Source organism: Thamnophis elegans, chromosome 1, assembly GCF_009769535.1.
Source record: "Thamnophis elegans isolate rThaEle1 chromosome 1, rThaEle1.pri, whole genome shotgun sequence".
Lineage (NCBI taxonomy): Eukaryota > Metazoa > Chordata > Lepidosauria > Squamata > Colubridae > Thamnophis > Thamnophis elegans.
The window spans coordinates 53,476,347-53,495,626 of record NC_045541.1 but is presented as its reverse complement, the minus strand read 5'-3'; the positions used below and the strand labels follow the sequence as shown (position 1 = coordinate 53,495,626).

The following is a 19,280-nucleotide window of genomic DNA, read 5'->3' as shown; positions in this document are numbered from 1 at the left end:
TTTAAAAATGAGAGACTACTCTAACACCTGTGTTTGATAAATAACATGTGTAGAATGATTATGACAGAACTTTCATATTTACTTTCTGACAAATGTGAACGTTTATAGCTTTGCTTCAGAATTGCTGAAATTTAGGATCATTTTAGTTTAAAATATCGATAGAACTAGAAAAAGTGGATTGAAGAAATGGCAAGAAGTAGGTGAGCAATAATTCCTCCCTTGACAAGGAGAGGACTTGCCTCCAAGTATTCCAGGCAGTGGTCTCCAGCTGGTTAAGAGACAAGAAAAGAATCATGCTCAAACCTCAATCAGTGCCTTTGAAAGGACGTTCAATTCACATATTTCCTTTTCTAATACTTTCAGAAATTATTTTTATGCTATTAGGAACATTTGGGTCAACAAGTTATATAGCACCAGGTGAGTTTCCTTCAATCTTCAGTGAAAGAAGTTTTAGGTTTCAGAACTTTTTAAAAAAATGGCGGGGGGGGGATAAACAGCTAAAGGGTGATTAAAACCTGGATTTTAGAAAGTTATAAATTAACTAATGGTCCAGATAAATTTAAAATTGGATTTTGGAATTAATTATAAAAAATCCCATATGGAAATGCTTTTGTTTTGAATTAAACAAAAATAAGATTTTAAAAATTGGACACTGGAGGAATCTAGAAGGAATTAAATATTTAAATTAAAGAAAAAGAACACTTAATCACAACTTACAGTTACAGAATGAAACAAAATATTTTAACAGGAATATTTTTTGAACAATGGACTCTAGAAGTCCATTTTAAAAGTCTGTCTCTATACATAGAGTGTATGTAAAAGTTGATACAGAATAGGAGCAGTTTCTACCTGATAAGACTCAGTTGAAAGTGGACATCTACAAGAATGATATGGAAGATGCTATACTGGACATACAAAAATGATTGATGTTTTAATAATTAAAAGGGAAATACAAACAGATCAAGAGATTGAGCTGAATAATTTTCTTTCACTGGATTTACAAAAGAGGATTGTTAAGGTTTGAAGAATTTTGTGAAAAGTAGAAAGAAAAAATAAATCAAGTTCTAGGACGTGATTTGGAGGGACTAAAGATTATTAGAAATAAAGGGAATGAATATAAAGTGGGTTTATTTGATCTGAGTTAAAATAGATACATTATTGTTTCTGGTAACCATTCATGGACTTTTGCTGACATCATGAGCAAAACAATGAGGCGTTATGTATTTGTTTATAGGTAAAAAATAGGATATGGGAAGAAGAGATCATTTGTTGTATTTTAACATAAGGTGAGACGTTACTAAAATTGTTTATACTTGTGATGAAGATGAGAACTCACATATGTATTTTTGTTTATTTTTCCTTTTCTATTTGTTTTTATTTCTGCATCTTTTTCTTTTATTTTTTCATATTGTATTAGTTTTGATTGTTATAATTATAATCTTTAATAAAATTACTGTATAAAAAAGTAGAAATCCTTGGTCTAAGATTTGGAAAATCTAGTTAGTTAGATCTAGTTGCATCTGATTTCCATATACATCATTATGTATTTTCATATGTTTTTACTTGCATATGTCCACTGCATCTGTGGTAGGGCTTTCCCAATAGTGGTATTTTCATTCTATAACACTTCTTGGAAAGCTTATCTGGAAGTAAATCACAGAAAAATAAAAATAAATATGCTGAGCAACCTCCAGCTTCTTTACCTTGCCAACTTCAACTAAAAACAATCCTAGAATTTCCCCGTCTGAATGTGAGTGAATGTCAGAAATATTTGTGTGCTTGTATGTGTGTAGGTATATTTGCCAGAAATTCCATCCCAGTTAATTGAAACAATCACTATTTAGAATTAAGTCTCAGTACAAGGAGGCCCCCCATTTGTAAAATTGATTAATCTACATTGCATATACTAACTGTTCTGTCTCACACATCACTTTCATTAAATGCCCATACACGTATTACAGGTACCTTTCTTCCTTCTAGCAGTAAAAATAGCAAAGCTACAGAGAGAGAAAAAATAAAAATAAAGGCAAAGCTGGGTTGAAGGAAAGAGATAGCTCTGCAATAATATTGAGACATTAAACTAAATAATGATGCTGTAAAAAAACAGGGGCAAGAAAAATACGGCTTATTGAACTGATTTACCATATTTTTTGGAGTATAATATGCACTTCCCCCCCCAAAAAAAGAGGATGAAAATCTGGGTGCATTTTATACACTGAATACAGCATTTGTGGCCTCCTGAAACCCTGCCCCCTTCACAAAAATGGACGTGCAGAGCGTTTGGGAGGCCTGCAAAGTGTTCCTGGAGGCTGGGAGGCTGGCATTTAGTCAAGCTGGCCACATGACCACGGAGGCATCTTTGGACAACGCTGGTTCTTTGGTTTTGAAACAGAGATGAGCAGCGCCCACTAGAGTCAGGAACGACCAGCATATATGTGTAAGGGGAACCTTTAACTTTACCTTTATCGTGAATTCTAAATGCTGTATTTTCTTCAGGCTCTAATGTGATTTCAAATTCACAAATTGAATTTTCTGCCTGGCAGGTAGCCAAGTTGAAGAACAACCAAACAACAATGAAAAATTAATTTAAAGCTTTTACATCATAAAATTAGAATCAGAAAACATTAAAGCATGTTGAAAGAATCACAACTGCTACCATTAAAGTATATAGAAATAGAATGGCTTTAACTTCTCTATGAAGGAAATATTATAATCCAAATGCTGAAACGCCCAGTTTCTATTATCTACCTCAATATAAAACTGAAACTTTGATCTTTAATGTGGATTTTTATTTGATCTAAATATTTGGGCACTTTAAATATAGCTGCTAAAGTAGAATAATATGCTTATAGTTGATTGTAATATGATACTAACACTTTATTAAAAATAAAATATTTTCATTTATCTCTTGTAGTGATTCAGAAAGCCGAAAACTATGCAAGAAGATGAAGGTTGATCCTGGTTTGAAAGAGAAAGGGATAGAATTACTACACTACAAGTATGTACATGAGTGGGTTAGTGGATATTACGTTGAAATTGCTAGGGTCCTCCATGGCTTTGAGAATGACCTTGTTGCACAATACAATCCTATACAGAGTAATGTATATTTATTCATGTATTTAGTTAAGAAAATTTATATGGCCACCCAACTCGCTCTCAATGACTTTGGGTAGCTTTAAGTCTAGATCAGAATAAGCTAGTAGCCTGTACCATGTATGAATAATCTTGCTCATTAAGGTAGTGGTTATTTCACTGAATATTTGTATTTTAGTTTCTTCTTCCTCCACATTTTGACAGCCAGTGGCATTACATTTTTGAGGGTTAAAACCCATGCTGGCAAAATGTCCAAGGTTGCTTGCAATAAACTAGTTAAATTCTCACTGAAGTTGAATCGGTTTCTCTTGCTGATTTCCATGAGAGTTCAACATCTTTGCTTAACTGTCTTGTGCATATTAATATGATTTTAAAATGCTCAATCTAGATCAGTGTTTTTCAACCTTTTTTGTGCAAAGGCACACTTTTTTCATGAAAAAAATCACGAGGCACACCACCATTAGAAAATGTTAAAAAAATTTAACTCTGTGCCTATATTGACTATATATAAAGTAATTCTCTTGAATAGGAATCAAATAAACAAAAAGAAATTATTCCTATGCACACTGCATATATCTTATCTTGCATATATCTTATTTCCCCCCACATTACGTTGGCAGTATAGTTACCCCCACATTAGGTTGTAGTTCCCCAACATTAGGTTGTAATTCCCCCACATTAGGTCCAGTATAGTCCCCCACATTAGGTCCAGTATAGTTCCCCCACATTAGGCCCAGTATAGTCCCCCCACATTAGGTGCAGTATAGTCCCCCCACATTAGGTGCAGTATAGTTCCCCCACAGACATACAGCCTTCAGCCATACAGTGTATGGCTGACGTCCCTGCGTGCGCTACCTCCTGGCGGTCCCCGCGTTTTTAAAGTAAACGTGGGGCCGCAGGGACTTAATAGAGGCATCCCTGTGTCCCGAAAGCAACTTTCGGGACACAGAGATGTCCCGAGGCAAAAACACCCGGCGGGTGTTTTTCCCACGGCACACCTTACACTATGTCACGGCACACTAGTGTGCCACGGCACAGTGGTTGAAAAACACTGATCTAGATGACTGTATATAATAGATACAAGTCTGATTTCTACATTGAATGCTATATAATTTTTTAATGTCCTGGTCAGCCCCAGATTGGCTTGAATTATTCCCAAGGTTGAGTTTGACCCTCTGTGTTTGTGTATTGTGTATGTCTGTGAGGGAACTCAGGTGCTGGAATGGGAGCTTGAGTAATCTGTGCATTTGCTAAAAGTTGGAGTCCTATCAAATACAGGCGACAATTTCCCACTTCAGGTGGGGAAAACTTTGTTTCAATGTCTTTCAGCCAACTTGCCAAGCTAAACTATACATTCATATTTTGTGTACCTCCCCATTCATAGTTCAGAATAACAGAGTTGGAAGGGACCTTGGCGGTCTTCTAGTCCAACCCACTGCCTAGGCATGAAACCATACACCACTTCAGACAAATGGTTATCCAATATCTTCTTTAAAACTTCCAGTATTAGAGCATTAACAACTTCTGGAGGCAAATTGTTCCACTGATCAATTGTTCTAACTAACGTTAGGTTGCTTTGCATTGTTCTTGAAGCTCCAGGTGTCATTGCTGTTGAGTAGAGGTCATTTCCTTAGCACAGAAGAGTGACAACTGTGGTTTTCATAAGTTACGCTTCCTTGAACAGGAATTCCAAGATATACAGATACAGATTAACAGAGTTGGAAGTGACCTTGTATTCACCTAGTCCAACTCCCCACCAAAGCAGAGCCTACACCATTTTTGACAGATGGCAGTCCAGTCTCTTCTTGAAAGCTTCCAGTGATGAAGTTCTCACAACTTCTGAAGGCAAGCTGTTCCATTGGTTGATTGTTCTCACTATCTCAAGTTAGTCTTCTTGAGTCTGATTCAGTCTTCCATTACAAGAAGCAGGACTCAATGTTTGTCACCAGGGCAGAGGCTTACAATTCCTTAAATATTTCCCTACCGAGTGTTAGTTCTTTATTGTCTAATTAAAGATGCATGCAGAGTTTTAGCTTGTTTCATATTTCTTGGAGCAAGTTGTAGCCTGGCAATTTTGATTTATCTGCTAATCAACCTCAGCTATCTCTCATACTCATGGACTCACTTCCATGTTCAGGACAAAATGCTCAGCAAGAACAGGAATAAGTAGATGGCCAAGCTTCATTCAGAATTTGGAGCTGATCAGCTAGCACAAGACCAAGTTCTTTCACTCTAAAAAATGCATGCATCATAAGTAGGCAGGCCTCATCATTTTTGCTGTCATCTCTCTCTTTTCTATAGTGAGATGGCAAGTAGAATTATAAACAGCTGGCTCCATGTGTACGTATATTTATTATTAGAGATTTTTGTTATGAAAACAAAGGTTTGTTGCAGGAACTGCCTCAATAAAAATGTGTTACAGATCAATAACATAATATTTTTTATTCCAGTATGAGCAGCAGTAATAGCGGGTCAAAGTTATTTCTGGAAATTACCATATTTTTCAGACTATTAGACACACTGGAGTATAAGACACACCAAGATTTTGAAGAGGAAAATTTTAAAAAAAAGTTTTTGCACTCTGCAGACCTCCCAAAAAACGGGCCCTTTTTTGTCAGAAAAAAAGGATGTGCATAGCCTTTAGGAGGCTTATAGAGCACTCCTGGATGCTGGGCGGGGGGCAAAAATGAGCAAAAAACAGCCTGTTTTTCGCTCATTTTGCCCTCCCCAGCCACCAGGAGAACTCTGGAAGCCTCCTAAAGGCTATGCATGGCCATTTTTGCAAAGGGGGCAGGGTTTCAGGAGGCCAAAAATGCTGTATTCAGTGTATAAGACGTACACAGATTTTCACCCTCTTTTTTTGAGGAAAAAGGACACAGTCCTGAAAAATACGGTATCTCTTTTTTTAAAATCCCGTGTGAAAGAAATAGGGAAAATCATGTCAATATGATCTTGACTAGTGTTTTAAAAAATCAGTTATGTTTGGAAAAAGGATTCAGAAACTAATACGAACACATTAGGAGTTACTTTGAACTGCCTATTTGATTCATTTCAGTAAGGTGGTCTCTACCAATATTTCCTGAATAAGTTGAAAGTATTTTATCAGTTCATTGATTTCAGAGGACTTGAGCACATGTCTGCTTTTGTTTGGTGGGGATTAAGCTGCCTAAACAGAGCAGTGCATTGTTAATGGAAGTTCCCTTGGGTATCTGCCACTCCCTAAACCTGGTCTATGGTAAATTGTCTCATTAAGGCTTATGGAAGAGATTGCCCATTAGAGACCTGTTTGCTTCCAAAACTTGTTTTTCATTGTTCTGTTTTGCACAGGCTTGCAAAATGACAAAAAGTTCATTTAGTCTGGCCAGAATAAAGAGTTGTGTGATTTTCTAATGGTGTTGCTAAAATTAATTACTGTTTTTCTTTACAGAGATGGTGCATTTCACACTGAATATAACAGAGCATTTACACTGAAGGTAAATTTACAGTTGTTTTCCAAACCTTTTGGAAAAGAAAGGCTGTTTTCGGATGTAGAACAGATGTTAATATATGCAGCTTTATTTTTGGATGGGAGAGAGGTGGTACATTTTGTAAACAGCTGCTTGAGTGACCTAAAGGTCTCAAATCTCCTGTACATATGCATGCTAAACATCCTGTGAATCTATGTGTGATTAACTAGATTGAGTTAATGCTAAATTGCAGCTTCGTTGCAATCTGCTAACAAAGGGAGAGGATGGTTATTGTGATTGTTTTTAATGAGAAGATCTTGGTTTTGCTGTAAATTCCCTTTTATGCCAGACTATATCTAATAGCATGAAACTGAGAGTGATTGGGAAAAAATACTCATCTTTTTATTTTATTTTTTTCATCTGTTGTGATACAAGATTAAAAGAGAGATGAAATGGCCTTTTTCAAGATCTCATTAGAGACATAGATTAAACTCACAGAGATGTTGCCTTTAGTCTAGAATGGGTAAAGTGGCCTTCCTCCCTAACCATTGTTTTCCTTCTCTTTCCTGCCTGGCCTTAATAGGATTTACACAAAGCAAGAACTTCAGAGAAAAATGGCCTCTAGAGGACATCAGAAAATAGACCAGGTTAAAGAAGCTCCATCTCTGGGGTTAGAGCCATTGTCAGAGGCAAGTGTGTTTGCCCATTTGCTGAGGCTTTTGCCTAGTAGGTGACTCCATTGCCAAAATTTAGAGACTTTTGGCTTTTAGTTGTGCTTATGGTTCCCAGTTCCAAGTAGGCAAATAGTGAGGATCAAGATGGAATAGTAATTTAGCACAGGTTGTCTTCTTTCTCTACAGAAAAAGGTTGAGTGCCTCCAGTGACTTCTAAATTTGGACCTAGCACAGTAGCAGCATTAAGAAATAAAATAATTCACAAAGAAAACGCAGGCGGCGTATAAACTTCAATTGGTTCTGCCTCTGCAATTATTTCAGGAGACATATAGATAGTCCTTGGTTAGTGATCATTCTCAGTTATGACAGATAAAAAAAGTAACTTTGTGACCAATTTTTGCATTTATTACCTTTGTAGGTCTGTAAAGCAAAGGGAAGCTGAAGTAAGATCATAAATACAGTTACATTTTCACTTAATGACCTCTTTACTTAAGGATTGAATTGCTGGTCCAAATTCTGATCGCTAAATGAGAATTTACCATACTGATATGGTAAAGATATGGATACTTTAAAGAATTCTGCTACTTGGGTCCACTGCTTAGCTCAGTTGAATTTACCTTGTAAAAATGTAACCCCAGATTTTTACCATGGCCTCCAGAAGTTCTCCAAATGTCCCAGGACAACTTTAGGCTATGAATTTATATGAATCCATTTTATTTAGCATGGGAGCCCAGATTATCAGCATGGGAAAGGTTCCATGTTTGAATACGTTAAGCCTCTGTAATGTAGCTATCCTTGAAATTCTGAAAAAAAAAAAAATCTGAAAGGCATCACTAAAGGGATCACCAAGAGGAAAAAGGAGGTCCTAATACCACCATATTAGGTGGCTCAGTGGCTAAGATGCTGAGCTTGTTGATCAGAAAGATCAGCAGTTCGGTGGTTCGAATCCCTAGTATTGCATAATGGAGTAAGCTCCTATTAGTTATCCCAGCTTCTGCCAACTTAACAGTTCGAAAGCATGTAAAAATGCAAGTAGAAAAATAGGAACCACCTTTAGTGGGAAGGTAACAGTGTTCCGTGCAGTTTCGGCATTTAGTCAGGCTGGCCACATGACCAAGGAGACGTCTTCGGACAGCGCTGGCTCTTCGACTTTGAAACAGAGATGAGCACCGCCCCTTAGAGTTGGGAACGACTAGCACATATGTGTGAGGGGAACCTTTACCTTTAATATCATCAAATAGGGTATTAGCCACTTGGAATGCTGTGTCCAGTTTTGTAGATCTCACTTTAAAAAAAGATATTGACAAGATTGAGCAAGTCCAGAGATGGGCAACAAAAATAGTACAAGGTCTGAGGAACAAAATCATATCAGGAGAGATTGGAGGAACAGAGTATATACAGCCTGGAGGACAGAAGATATGATTGAAACCATTACATATATTAAGGGTGTGAATAAAGTTCTAGAAAGCCGTATTTTCAACATGAAGCAAAAATTAAGAGCTCAGGGGCAATAACTCCAAACTGGCAGGAGGGAAGTTCAAAAGTAATGTTAGAAAGTATTGCTTCACAGAAAGAGTAGTGGAGGTTTGGAACCAACTTCTAGTGGAGATACTGTTTGGTGATCAGTAATGGTGTTTAAACATGCTTAGTATAAACACATGTCCATCATCTGACAATTAAAAAAAAAATAATAGACGAACCACTAGGTCTTTTTCTGCCTTCAGTTTTTCTATGTTTTTCTGAAATGTTCTACCTAATTTTTCAAACATTTAAAAGGTAGAGCAGGTGCAGAAAAGAGCATACAGAGGCTACAGAAATAGCTTTGTGAGGGGCAACTGAAGTATTTATTCTCCTTTATACTGAGAAAAATAAGGTTAACCAAGGGGGAACATTAAGGCAGCTTATAAAATTGCAAAGTGCGTAAACAGAACAGAGCGGGTGCTTGCTTTTGCAAACATTTGTTGGATTCAGAGCAGACAGAATAAATTACTTCATACGCATAAACTTCAGATAGCTTTAAAAGGGGAATTGATTAATTCCTGGAAGAAGAGAGATATCAGTAGGTATTATAGTAATGCAATCCTATTTCATTATGAGCAGCAGCACATGCAGAAAAAAATCTGGGTGCCTTGATGCAGGGGTCCTCAACCTTTCTGGATCTGTGGACCAGCAGTGGTGGCAGCAGGGAGGGATGGTTTCATGCACTTGCCTGCTGCTTGCACAAAAGGAGCTTTGGGAACTTGCCCGCCAATAACACACCCCAGTTCCCAATAAGTCGTGGACCAGGAGTTGAGGGACCCCTCTCTTAGTGGATCATAGTCTGAACATGAGGCAACAGTTTTATGCAGTTGCATAAAAGCCAATGCTACCTAGACTGAATATACGGAGGAATAGCCTCAGGATCAAGAAAAGCCACTGTACTTGTCATATGATACCTGGAATACTGCATCCCATTTGGGGTATTGTATTTTAAAAAGGACACTGATAAACTGAAACACATCTGAAGGAAACTGAGCAAGATTAAAAGGGCCTGGAAGGAAAAAAATTGTCAGGAATATTTAGAAATATAGTATGTTCTTAATCTGCAGAAGTAAAGACTATGGGGAGCATGATAGCTACCTTCAAATATCTGAAGGACTAGCAAATGGAGCAGAATTGTTCAGAGTTGTTCCAGAAAATGGGACAAAAAATTACAATAAAGTAGTTTTTAATTGGCATCAGGAGAGGTTTCCTAAGAGTAAGAGGTATAGAACAATGAAACAGATTGCCATGGAATGGCTCAAATCTCTATGGGTTCTATTTTATTCTCTCAAGCAAGAACTAAAGCTGTTACCCTTTGAACTTTTAAACTATTTTTAAATAATTATGATACTCCAATGCATTAATATTTTTAGCACTCTGATTTTGTCATTGAATAGGTTTGGTAAAAATGATGTATGGATCTAAAAACATAACAAGTGTATGGTTTTTCAGCATAGTTTTTTGTGTATATGAAAACAGGTAGGAATTCACGATATGGTTAGCATATTTTGAAGCACCCTCCTATTAGCATACTTGCCACATTACTTTCTTTCTTACTATTTATTTATTTATTTATTTATTATTTATTTATTTATAAAAATTTTGGCCACCCATCTTACCTTATTTGGACAGCTTACAATCATAGAAAATAAAAACTGAACAAAGATAAAAGCATTAATAAAACACTATAGCAGCCAAATTAAAAGATGGGAAGGGCAAGACCAGGGTGGGAGAGAGGTGGGATCTGTTGTTAATCGATCAACCCCCACTGTGATGCTCCCCCATTGGAGCCCCAACCCAACTGGCAGAGCCAGGTCTTTGGTCTCTTATAGAAGATCAGGAGGGTTGGGGCCAACCCAACTCTGGGGACAAGATATTCCAGACGACAGGTACAATGGGAGAGAAGGCTCTTCTCCTGGATCCCTCCAGCCAAACTACTCAAGCCTTTGGACCCCGCAGCATGCCTCCTATGCCAGCATGAATGACATAGACCTATCCCAGTGGTTCCTATAGGGAGAAGAGAATCGTTTTCATGCTGCTCATTTGGACCAGGCAGCAATTCTAAACTTCCTGTCTGGCAGTAGACTTCATGTTGAGTGATCATCTCTTTCTATCAAGGTAGGCTCTAATGGTATGTGGAAATGACCTTGGAAGACAGGAGGAAGAACTTCTTCCTGCTGCTTTCTGAAGACTTTCCAAAGCATCACAAAAACGATGTCAGTTTTACCAGAAAGATCTGACATAAAACCTGATCAAATAAGCCAATTCTACTCTGCTCTAAAGGTACATTAATAGACTCTTGCAAGTCTGAAAGTACAATTCTCTTCCATCTCCTTCACAACCCAAGGACCTAGGGATTGTCTTAACCCTCTTGAACCATTTGTGCTGCCCGCTGTACAGCTGCGGGCTAAGCTCTCTTTATATCTAACTTCTCCCTAGGCAGCATCTCCACCCCATCTCCAAAGAGGCATACCATTCCCACATACCATTACAAATGATGCATGCAGTTCGAAGAATGTATGTGTAGCCTTCTTGCAGGGCTTTGTGAAGCCTCAGAAGCTTTCTTTAAGGCTTTCTGAAGCATTGCAAGAACTACATGTGCTTTTTGGAGAAAAGCAGAAGCAGCCTTGAAAAGAGAGCCTAGTGAGCCAGAAAATGGTGACAATCAGTTGTGTGCAGCAGACCCTGTGCAGTGCAGAGGTGTTAGGTTTTTGTGTAGGGTAGCCAAAAGATCAGAGATGAGATATGTAAGTTTAGAGAATTGACGTGCCCCTGCAGTATGCGGGTGGGCTGCCAAGCACTTGAATTTTGATCATGTGAACATGGGGACTGAGCTCATTTGGTGTAACCATAACCTGGAATGGAAGCTGAATGCTGAATATTCATTCATTAAGCAAGGACTACTTATATTCTAAAATATAAACATAACATATGCTGGGACCTAACCATGCAACTCTGGAGGAGAAATACCCAACCCAGCAAAATCAAAAAGAACTTCTTTACTAGCTAGGCAAAAGCCACGTAGGGACTACTTAGTGCTTAGATATAGCCTTTTCCTCAACTAATACAGCTATCCTCCAGGTCCAGAACAAAGTCTACAAGTTTTGTTGACAGATCCTTAAAAATAAAAGCAATCCAAAACTTGTCTCTTGATGGAACTGATAGAAGCTGCTTCACTAGTGTTTTGCCTAAATCAAGGTGATGAAAAAATAAATCTGAAAAGAAATATACAGGGACTACTAATCTGGCACTTGAAACAAGCTTCCAACATTTCTTTGGCTATAAGTAGCATGCAGAATGTTTTTAATGATTGTTCAACAGAAATAAGAATGAACCTTCCTGAAATAATTATCTAGACTCCATAACAACTGTTAAATCGTGTGGATGGCCACATCTGCAAAATTATATACAGTTATGCCTACCAGGAGTCATTTCTTTTATATCTCACCCATGGTGAAATCTTGCCACTGCTGTTTGAGTAGAAGAATTCTTTGAACCTTAAAGCTGTCTCATCCTGCTGATGCTAAGCAACCAATATCTATATTGTTAACTTTTGAATCTCAAATTTTATTCATGGAGAGAAAGATTCTGCAGATTAAGTGAAGCTTATTCAATTTACATAATATTCTAGCCTGAAAATTTGTTTGATTTTGAACAAAAAGGTTTAATCTGCGTTCTGCATGATGGAGCTGGGCAATATGCTAAAGTTCCTCTCTTTTTTATTCTGTATATGTGGAGAAAAACAAAAATATCTCAGCAGTCACCTTTTCTGATTTCAACGCATTCTGTTTTTCTTACAATCTTTTACGTCAGCTCTCTGCAACCTGCTGTTCTTTGAGATTACTGGAATTCTGAACATTGCAGTCCACATATATTTGGATATTAGGGAAAGCTTATTCAGTGATAACAGGTTCTTATTCATAAATAAAACATTGAAGACTTTAAAAATTAGGCTCCAGAGAAAATATTGTCTATTTTATCGATAAAAGACATTCAAACTTACATTAGAATCTTCAGTTGTGTTTGTGATTACCAATTTTAAAGCAACAATTCCCTGCCTTCAGGCTCACAATTTGTATATTTATCAGTAACAGGGAGACAAAAACAGTTATTTCAATAACTCAGCAGAGATTGCTTAGAAAATGTAATTTGTTTTATATGATTTACTCTAGGATCAAACTTCTATTTTACTTTGAAATATCTCTCCCTCTGAAGAGAATTCTCTTCAGCCATCCTGCTCTTAGTGCTCGTGCTTTTAATTTGTCTATGCTGTTTCAAATCAGCAAGAAGAAACAAAGCTCTCCACATATGCTCTTTTGTATTTTAAACATATTTTCTTTCTTGGGCTGCAGCCCAGCGTGGTGTTTTATACACATGTTAAGATTATGCCTAAGAGGAGTGGAGATTCCTCTCAAAAACATTCATCAGTTACCTCTGAATGAATGCATAAGCTTTCTTCTAGGTTTTTGAAAATGATTTCTTAAGCAGTGTTCCCTTTTCTTAAGTTACCCAAAACGAGCTCTAGAAGTTGTGATAAACCTAGATTATTAGACTGTAGAACCAATTTGATGGAAGGTGAAAGAGATGTTACCTTTACCTCATTAAACTCAGTAAGATAGGTACTCAGTGCTTTGACTCCCATTAGTAAGGTCAGGGCTGTGAGAAACTCGCCTACAATCACAGTTATATGAATCTGTGTTGAGTCTTTATTGTTTTCTACACATAAAAACTACCCCTTTTTACATTGGCAATCTGATAGAGAATTTAAATTTTCTGAATGTAATGGTTTAGCTGAAACAGAATGCATGCTAATAAAGTTCAGTGGCCCAATTATCAACAACAAATCATGGGGCTTATAAGTATAATTAGCTTATGGGAAAAAACATATGTAGTCTGAGCTTCTTTTCATATTTGAGGAAACGCTGTTGAAGTGGATGTGACTGTAAGAGCAAATATCCATAAGGCTATGATATTATCACATGCAGACTTGCTAATAAAGGAAAGAAATCACAAAATCGAAATGTTTTATATACGGTAGTTGTCCCATCCTAGTCATATCTCTTAGTCAGATTAGAAAGGAATTGTACAGCTTTTTTTTCTTAATTCCTCAGCTTGTAGCTTGCTTTATAAACCTTGGATTGTAGAAACTACCTTGGCTTTAGATGTCCCGTTGTTTTTTAAATGAGTTTAAGTACCAGAGAATAATAATAAACTGAGAAAATAGCAACAAGTTGCCTCTTCTGCTGTAACTCCAGGAATGAAATATTTTTCAGTTCTGTATATATTGAATACAGGGAATTTTGCAACATGCTAGATATCCAGTTATTTTTACATTAAAGGGGGATTTATTTAAAATAATCAAGAAGGCTGGAGTCCCAAGAGAAATGTTTGTGGCCTTTGTGTTAAAGATCCTAGATCTAGCACATGGATTTGGTATGCAGGATTTTCTGAAGCTAAATTATGCAGCCAGTTTCTTTAACACTTGAAAGATTAGTTCCTCCCTGTCCCTCAGGACTGCCTGAAGGAAAATTTATACTGATAAAGCTGAGAATAAGCAGAGAAAGCCAAAGGGTGTGTGCAGTGCATCTAAATAACTGGATGGGACTACCTGCATTCACATGAACGATACTCAGAACATAGTTTTTGTTTGTAAAAGAGGGAAGGAAAGAGGGAGGGAGGAAGGTGTCAAGGTTCCAAGTAATGAACCCAACCAATTGAGCAACTCCGAGACATTCAGCTTTCTCAAATTTCGACATGAATGAAAGTAGTCAATAAAACTGTTTTCTGAGAAAGCTGAAAGTCTCAGAATTGCTGCATTAGTTGGTTTCATTACTCGGAACCTTGACAAAAGGAAGCCATTGTAACTTGTCATACTTTGTATACATTGGATTGAAACAGCACCATTCCTTCCCACCCCACACTGTTTTGGGGGACTGAGTAACATTTGGAACCTTGCACGTGTATTGTGGACAGGCTTACAGAATGGTGTGATCACTTACAAAAAATGCACTTCCACAAAGGCAGGCCAGTGAGTCTCAGAATATACAAATAAACTTTCCATCACCATATGTCAGTCATCCGTTGCTAGAAAATTAAGATGAGTAACATAGATTGCACACATCATCCAAAGAATAGGCATGCTGGTCATAAAATACAGATAAATCAAACATCACACCCTAAATTCAAGCAAAATTTACAGACCCAAAATATCATACATTCAAACAAGATAGGTAAAGGAGCCAAACCACATCTTATTTTGAAGCAAACATAACCTTCCTATTCTACCATTTTCTACAATTGCTAATTCCCATCTGTTTTCATGATTTTATGGTTCACTGAATAGATATACAGAGAATACTTGGCCATGGCGTCTATGTTTTTTTTTAGAAAAAACTTGTGACTCTCTTATGTCCTATAGGTATTCTTCTTAATAGACACCTCACATAGTGCTCAGTACATCATATTGAACTCCTAAATGAAAATTGGAACATAGATCTAATAAATAAATGATGGAACGTTTAATTTAATTTTTAATTTCTCATATATAGAGAAAGATGTATATGCTAAGTCTGTAATAAAACATATACATTGATCTTGAGATATAGGCTAGTGAGACTGAAGTCCCACTTAATGCTCAGTTTATAAGAAATAGTCAAGTTTTATTCTAGTACATTGGACAATTTGTAGTCTTTCAGTAACCAAATATTTCTGTTGTACAACATTCAATTTTTATCTTAGTTTTCCACCATGGAACTATAGAGGTTTACGATCCTTCATCCTTTTTCTCAGAACAGTCTCACAAGGTAATGGCCTATAGACGTGATGGTGAATCTATTTCACCCATGCCACAAGTGGCACACAGCGCCCTCTCTCTGGGCACACAAGCCATCGCTCCAGTTCAGTTCCGCTGTGCATGCGCGTGTGCCTCCCACCAGCCAGCTAGTCGTCAGATCTTTGCTGTGCATGCGTGGGGGCAGAGCACATGCACAGGGGCCATGTGCACATTGGATTTTCAAGTTTCAATTGAAAGGATTAGCCTATAGTGACTAGTAGCTTTTCTATTTTTTATTATTTTTTAATTGTAAACTGCCCAGAGTCACTTACATGAGATGGGTGGTATACTAGGCAGGCAACCTAACCCTAATGTATTCTTCTAAAAAAATTAGTGAAAATGCCATGTTTGGGTTCAATACTCTGAATCTGTTTTTAAAAAGAAACATATCAGGGAACAGAGCTCCTTAAAAATCTTCACTGGAAAAGCAAGCCAAATATTTCTATTTATGGTGCCTGAAAGACCAAGACAACATTTGACAGATCTATTGTAGTTGTGATTAAAGGGCTATGTCTTCTCTTCTAGTCACTGGTTGCCTTTCTAAAGGATCCTGAAGGAGCTCCATTGTGGGAGGAAGATCCTGAAGCCAAAGATGTTGCCCATATTGACAGTGAAAAGGTAAGCTCCCTTGAATGGTAATTAACATTAGAGGACATTTTAAAGAAACATATAAATAAATATCAGGAATGGACATTTTTATTCTGGAATATTTAGAGAGCTAGTTTAGCAAACTGAATGTACTGCAAGCTAAAATACATTGAGAGTATTTGTTCAGTAGAATGGGAAAGGGGATCCTGACTGGGCACCATCTCATGCTAGCTATGGATTTATTTCAGAATGTGCTAAGGTAATAGCATGAATCTTACCCCAAAGCATATTTCATCTCGAGCTGCCACTACAAGTGACTAAATTTATGTTGGCTTCTTTGACTTGAAGGGTCCTTGAAAACTGCAGCTTCTAATTGCCTTGATATAAGATGCACTAACGCCTTCAGCATGGGATTATGGAGTTTAATAGCTTGCTAGCTAATGATACTGCCTGGACAAAGCCTAATGAAATGAGTGGTAGCTTCCCACTGAGATGAAAGGAAAGGTTTGGAGAATGTATGAAAGTGTGCAAAACTATGTGGAGAATGTTTCACAGTCAACATGGGGCATCTCAAGGTAGGATTGGGAGAAGCTACCATACCTCCGAAACCTTGGAGAGCTGTTGACATTCAATGAAGGCAACACTATTGTTCAATCAACTAAACATCTGACAGTTTAAGACAGCTTCCTGTGTTCATACAAAATATTGCACTGTTATGTAGACACTAAACCAGAGGTGATATTCAGCAGGTTCTGACCAGTTCTGGAGAACTGGTAGTGGAAATTTTCAATAGTTCAGAGAACCAGTAAATACTACCTCTGACTTGCCCACCTTCATCTATTCTCTGCCTTCCGAGTCCCAGCTGATCAGGAGGAAATGGGGATTTTGCAGTAATCTTCACCTGAAGTGGGGAGGGAATGGAGATTTTACAGTATTCTTCCCCTGCCATGCCCACCATGCCATGCCATGCCCACAAGCCACGCCCACAGAACCAGTAGTAAAATATTTTGAATCCCACCACTGCACTAAATCTTTCTCCTAGAAATGATCGATCAAACTGTTAACTGTTTGGGAAACCAGGGATACTCTGAATGTTTTTATATAGATTATAAAAAAAAGACTTGCTGTAGATGCTTGAATTAAGTTATGTTATGGAGCAAAATTAATTAAGAAGTGTAACCCATTTGCCCAGATAGTTCCCAGAAGTTTACTATATGTCTCAATTGCTCTTAAATTATTAAGCACTAATATATTCCTGTGTTTTGTTCTCAGAATGTTGAAATTGTATTGTTTTTCAAAACTCTGATGTAAACCACAGCCAATATATAGAAGTAGAGAAGCATCCCTTGCCTCTAGGTTGAAGGACTAGTGGTCTACTTAAGGGTCATTATACTTTTTTTTTACTTTAGAGGAAACCATTTTTGGTATTTAATATGGAGAAATTTGGCACGGCCATTGAATATTTTTAGATGAACTCATGCAATCTTAATTTTGCTCTATATTCTATTATGTTCTATACTATGAAACCTAACATTGCTGTACTTGCTGCTCCTTCTCTAGTGTCTATTTTTCTATCCATTCTAATCAATTTTAATTTTAATTGATTACTCTCTTGCTGGTATTCATAGTCATTTCAGTTTCTTAGCTATCATTCCAGTAATAGCAATAGTTACTTTGGCATTCACATTTGTCAGAAGATTATTTTTTAATGTTCACCTTTCAGTTGTAGGTTCTCTAGGGCTTATTTCCAATTTAAAATGTTGCCTTTCTCATCATGGTAGCTTTTTAAAAACTCTTCTGGTATCTTCCTATTACTTTGGATTCATTTCTGGTTAAAGGAAACAAGTTATTTTTTCTATTCAACTGCATTCTTAAAAAGAATTTGACAAACATCCAGAATACACAATCATCAACCAGAGGTTCTTAATCTTATTTTAAAATAATGTTTGTTGTAGTCTGCTGTATGGCGGCCCCTGAATAATATATTTTATCTTAGCATAGTTTCTTTAGCTTCTATATTCTTCCTTCTTGGCTCTTTGGGTAGGACTAGAACTTTCTTCTTTCAGCATTGAACAAACCATGGTTCTTGAATGGGTTTGAATTCTGAACTGTATAATATTTCAACACGGGTAGCAAAAAATGAACCAACATTAAATAGTTACCTACTGTATGTCTGAACACATTATTTGCTAAATTATAATGTCACAGAAAAAGCAGATTAGTTTACAATCCAAAGTATTTTTTCTGATGATAGGTTTCTGTGTAGTTAAGGATCCACTGCATAGAAGCTTCCAAATTATTGTAATTTATTTATATAGGGCATGATGGTTTGTCACTACATGTGAATTGCACATTAGCAATTTAAATTATCAGTTGTGTTTCTTCGTTGAACAATAAGATGAAAAGCAAGAGAAAGTCAAAGCAGTACTTATTTCAATAAAATTATAGTCCCATAAAGTCTATAAAGCTGAGAAAGCAAAGAATCAAAACAAAATCACAGAGGGAAGAAATGTAATTCTAAAAATTTGCTAGGAAGTTTACAGGTAGTCCTCAGTTAACCGTACACTTAATTGGCACTGGCATCTCCATCCTTAAGTGAAGTAGTCATTAAGCAAAATTTATGACCACACCAACTTACAGCAGCAATTCCAGCAGTCTTGGTTGCAATTGTTAAGCAAATTACCATGGTTGTCAAGCAAGATGCTATGTCAGGGGTGTAAAACTCAAGGCTTGGGGACAAATCCAGCCTGTGGGGTGCTTAGATCTGGCCCATGGGACCGCCCTGGAAAGAGCAAAGGATTGGCCCATTGTGCAGAGGTGGGTTGCTCCTGGTTCAGCCCGGATCAGGCAAAGTAATAGTAGCGGCGGAGGGTGGCTCCACCCACCCGCCCAGAGCGCACCTGAACCAGTAGTAAAAAAATTGGCAACCCACCACTGCTGTGGTGCCTCTGCCAGGGAAAATGGGCTCCCAATCTCTGTTTTTTGCTGGGATGGCTTCCTGCAACCCTCTGCTATTGAAAACAGAGCTTGGGAGCCCATTTTCACTGGCAGAGCACTCAAGCCATCATAGGCACCCCTGACACAAGTGATGTCAAGGTGACCATGGCATGTCCCCTGGCCATGCCC

At 37.4% G+C, this 19,280-nt stretch overlaps 1 protein-coding gene across 1 annotated transcript in view; it reads left to right on the top strand.

Moving 5' to 3' along the window:
* PDIA5 (protein disulfide isomerase family A member 5) overlaps positions 1–19,280 on the top strand; it is a 280,958-nt gene that overhangs the window by 112,853 nt on the left and 148,825 nt on the right. Inside the window, exons 4-6 of the mRNA XM_032217106.1 lie at positions 2,915–2,998; positions 6,521–6,566; positions 16,092–16,184. Of these exons, the coding sequence (XP_032072997.1) occupies positions 2,915–2,998; positions 6,521–6,566; positions 16,092–16,184 (223 nt within the window). The remainder of the gene's footprint in view (positions 1–2,914; positions 2,999–6,520; positions 6,567–16,091; positions 16,185–19,280) is intronic.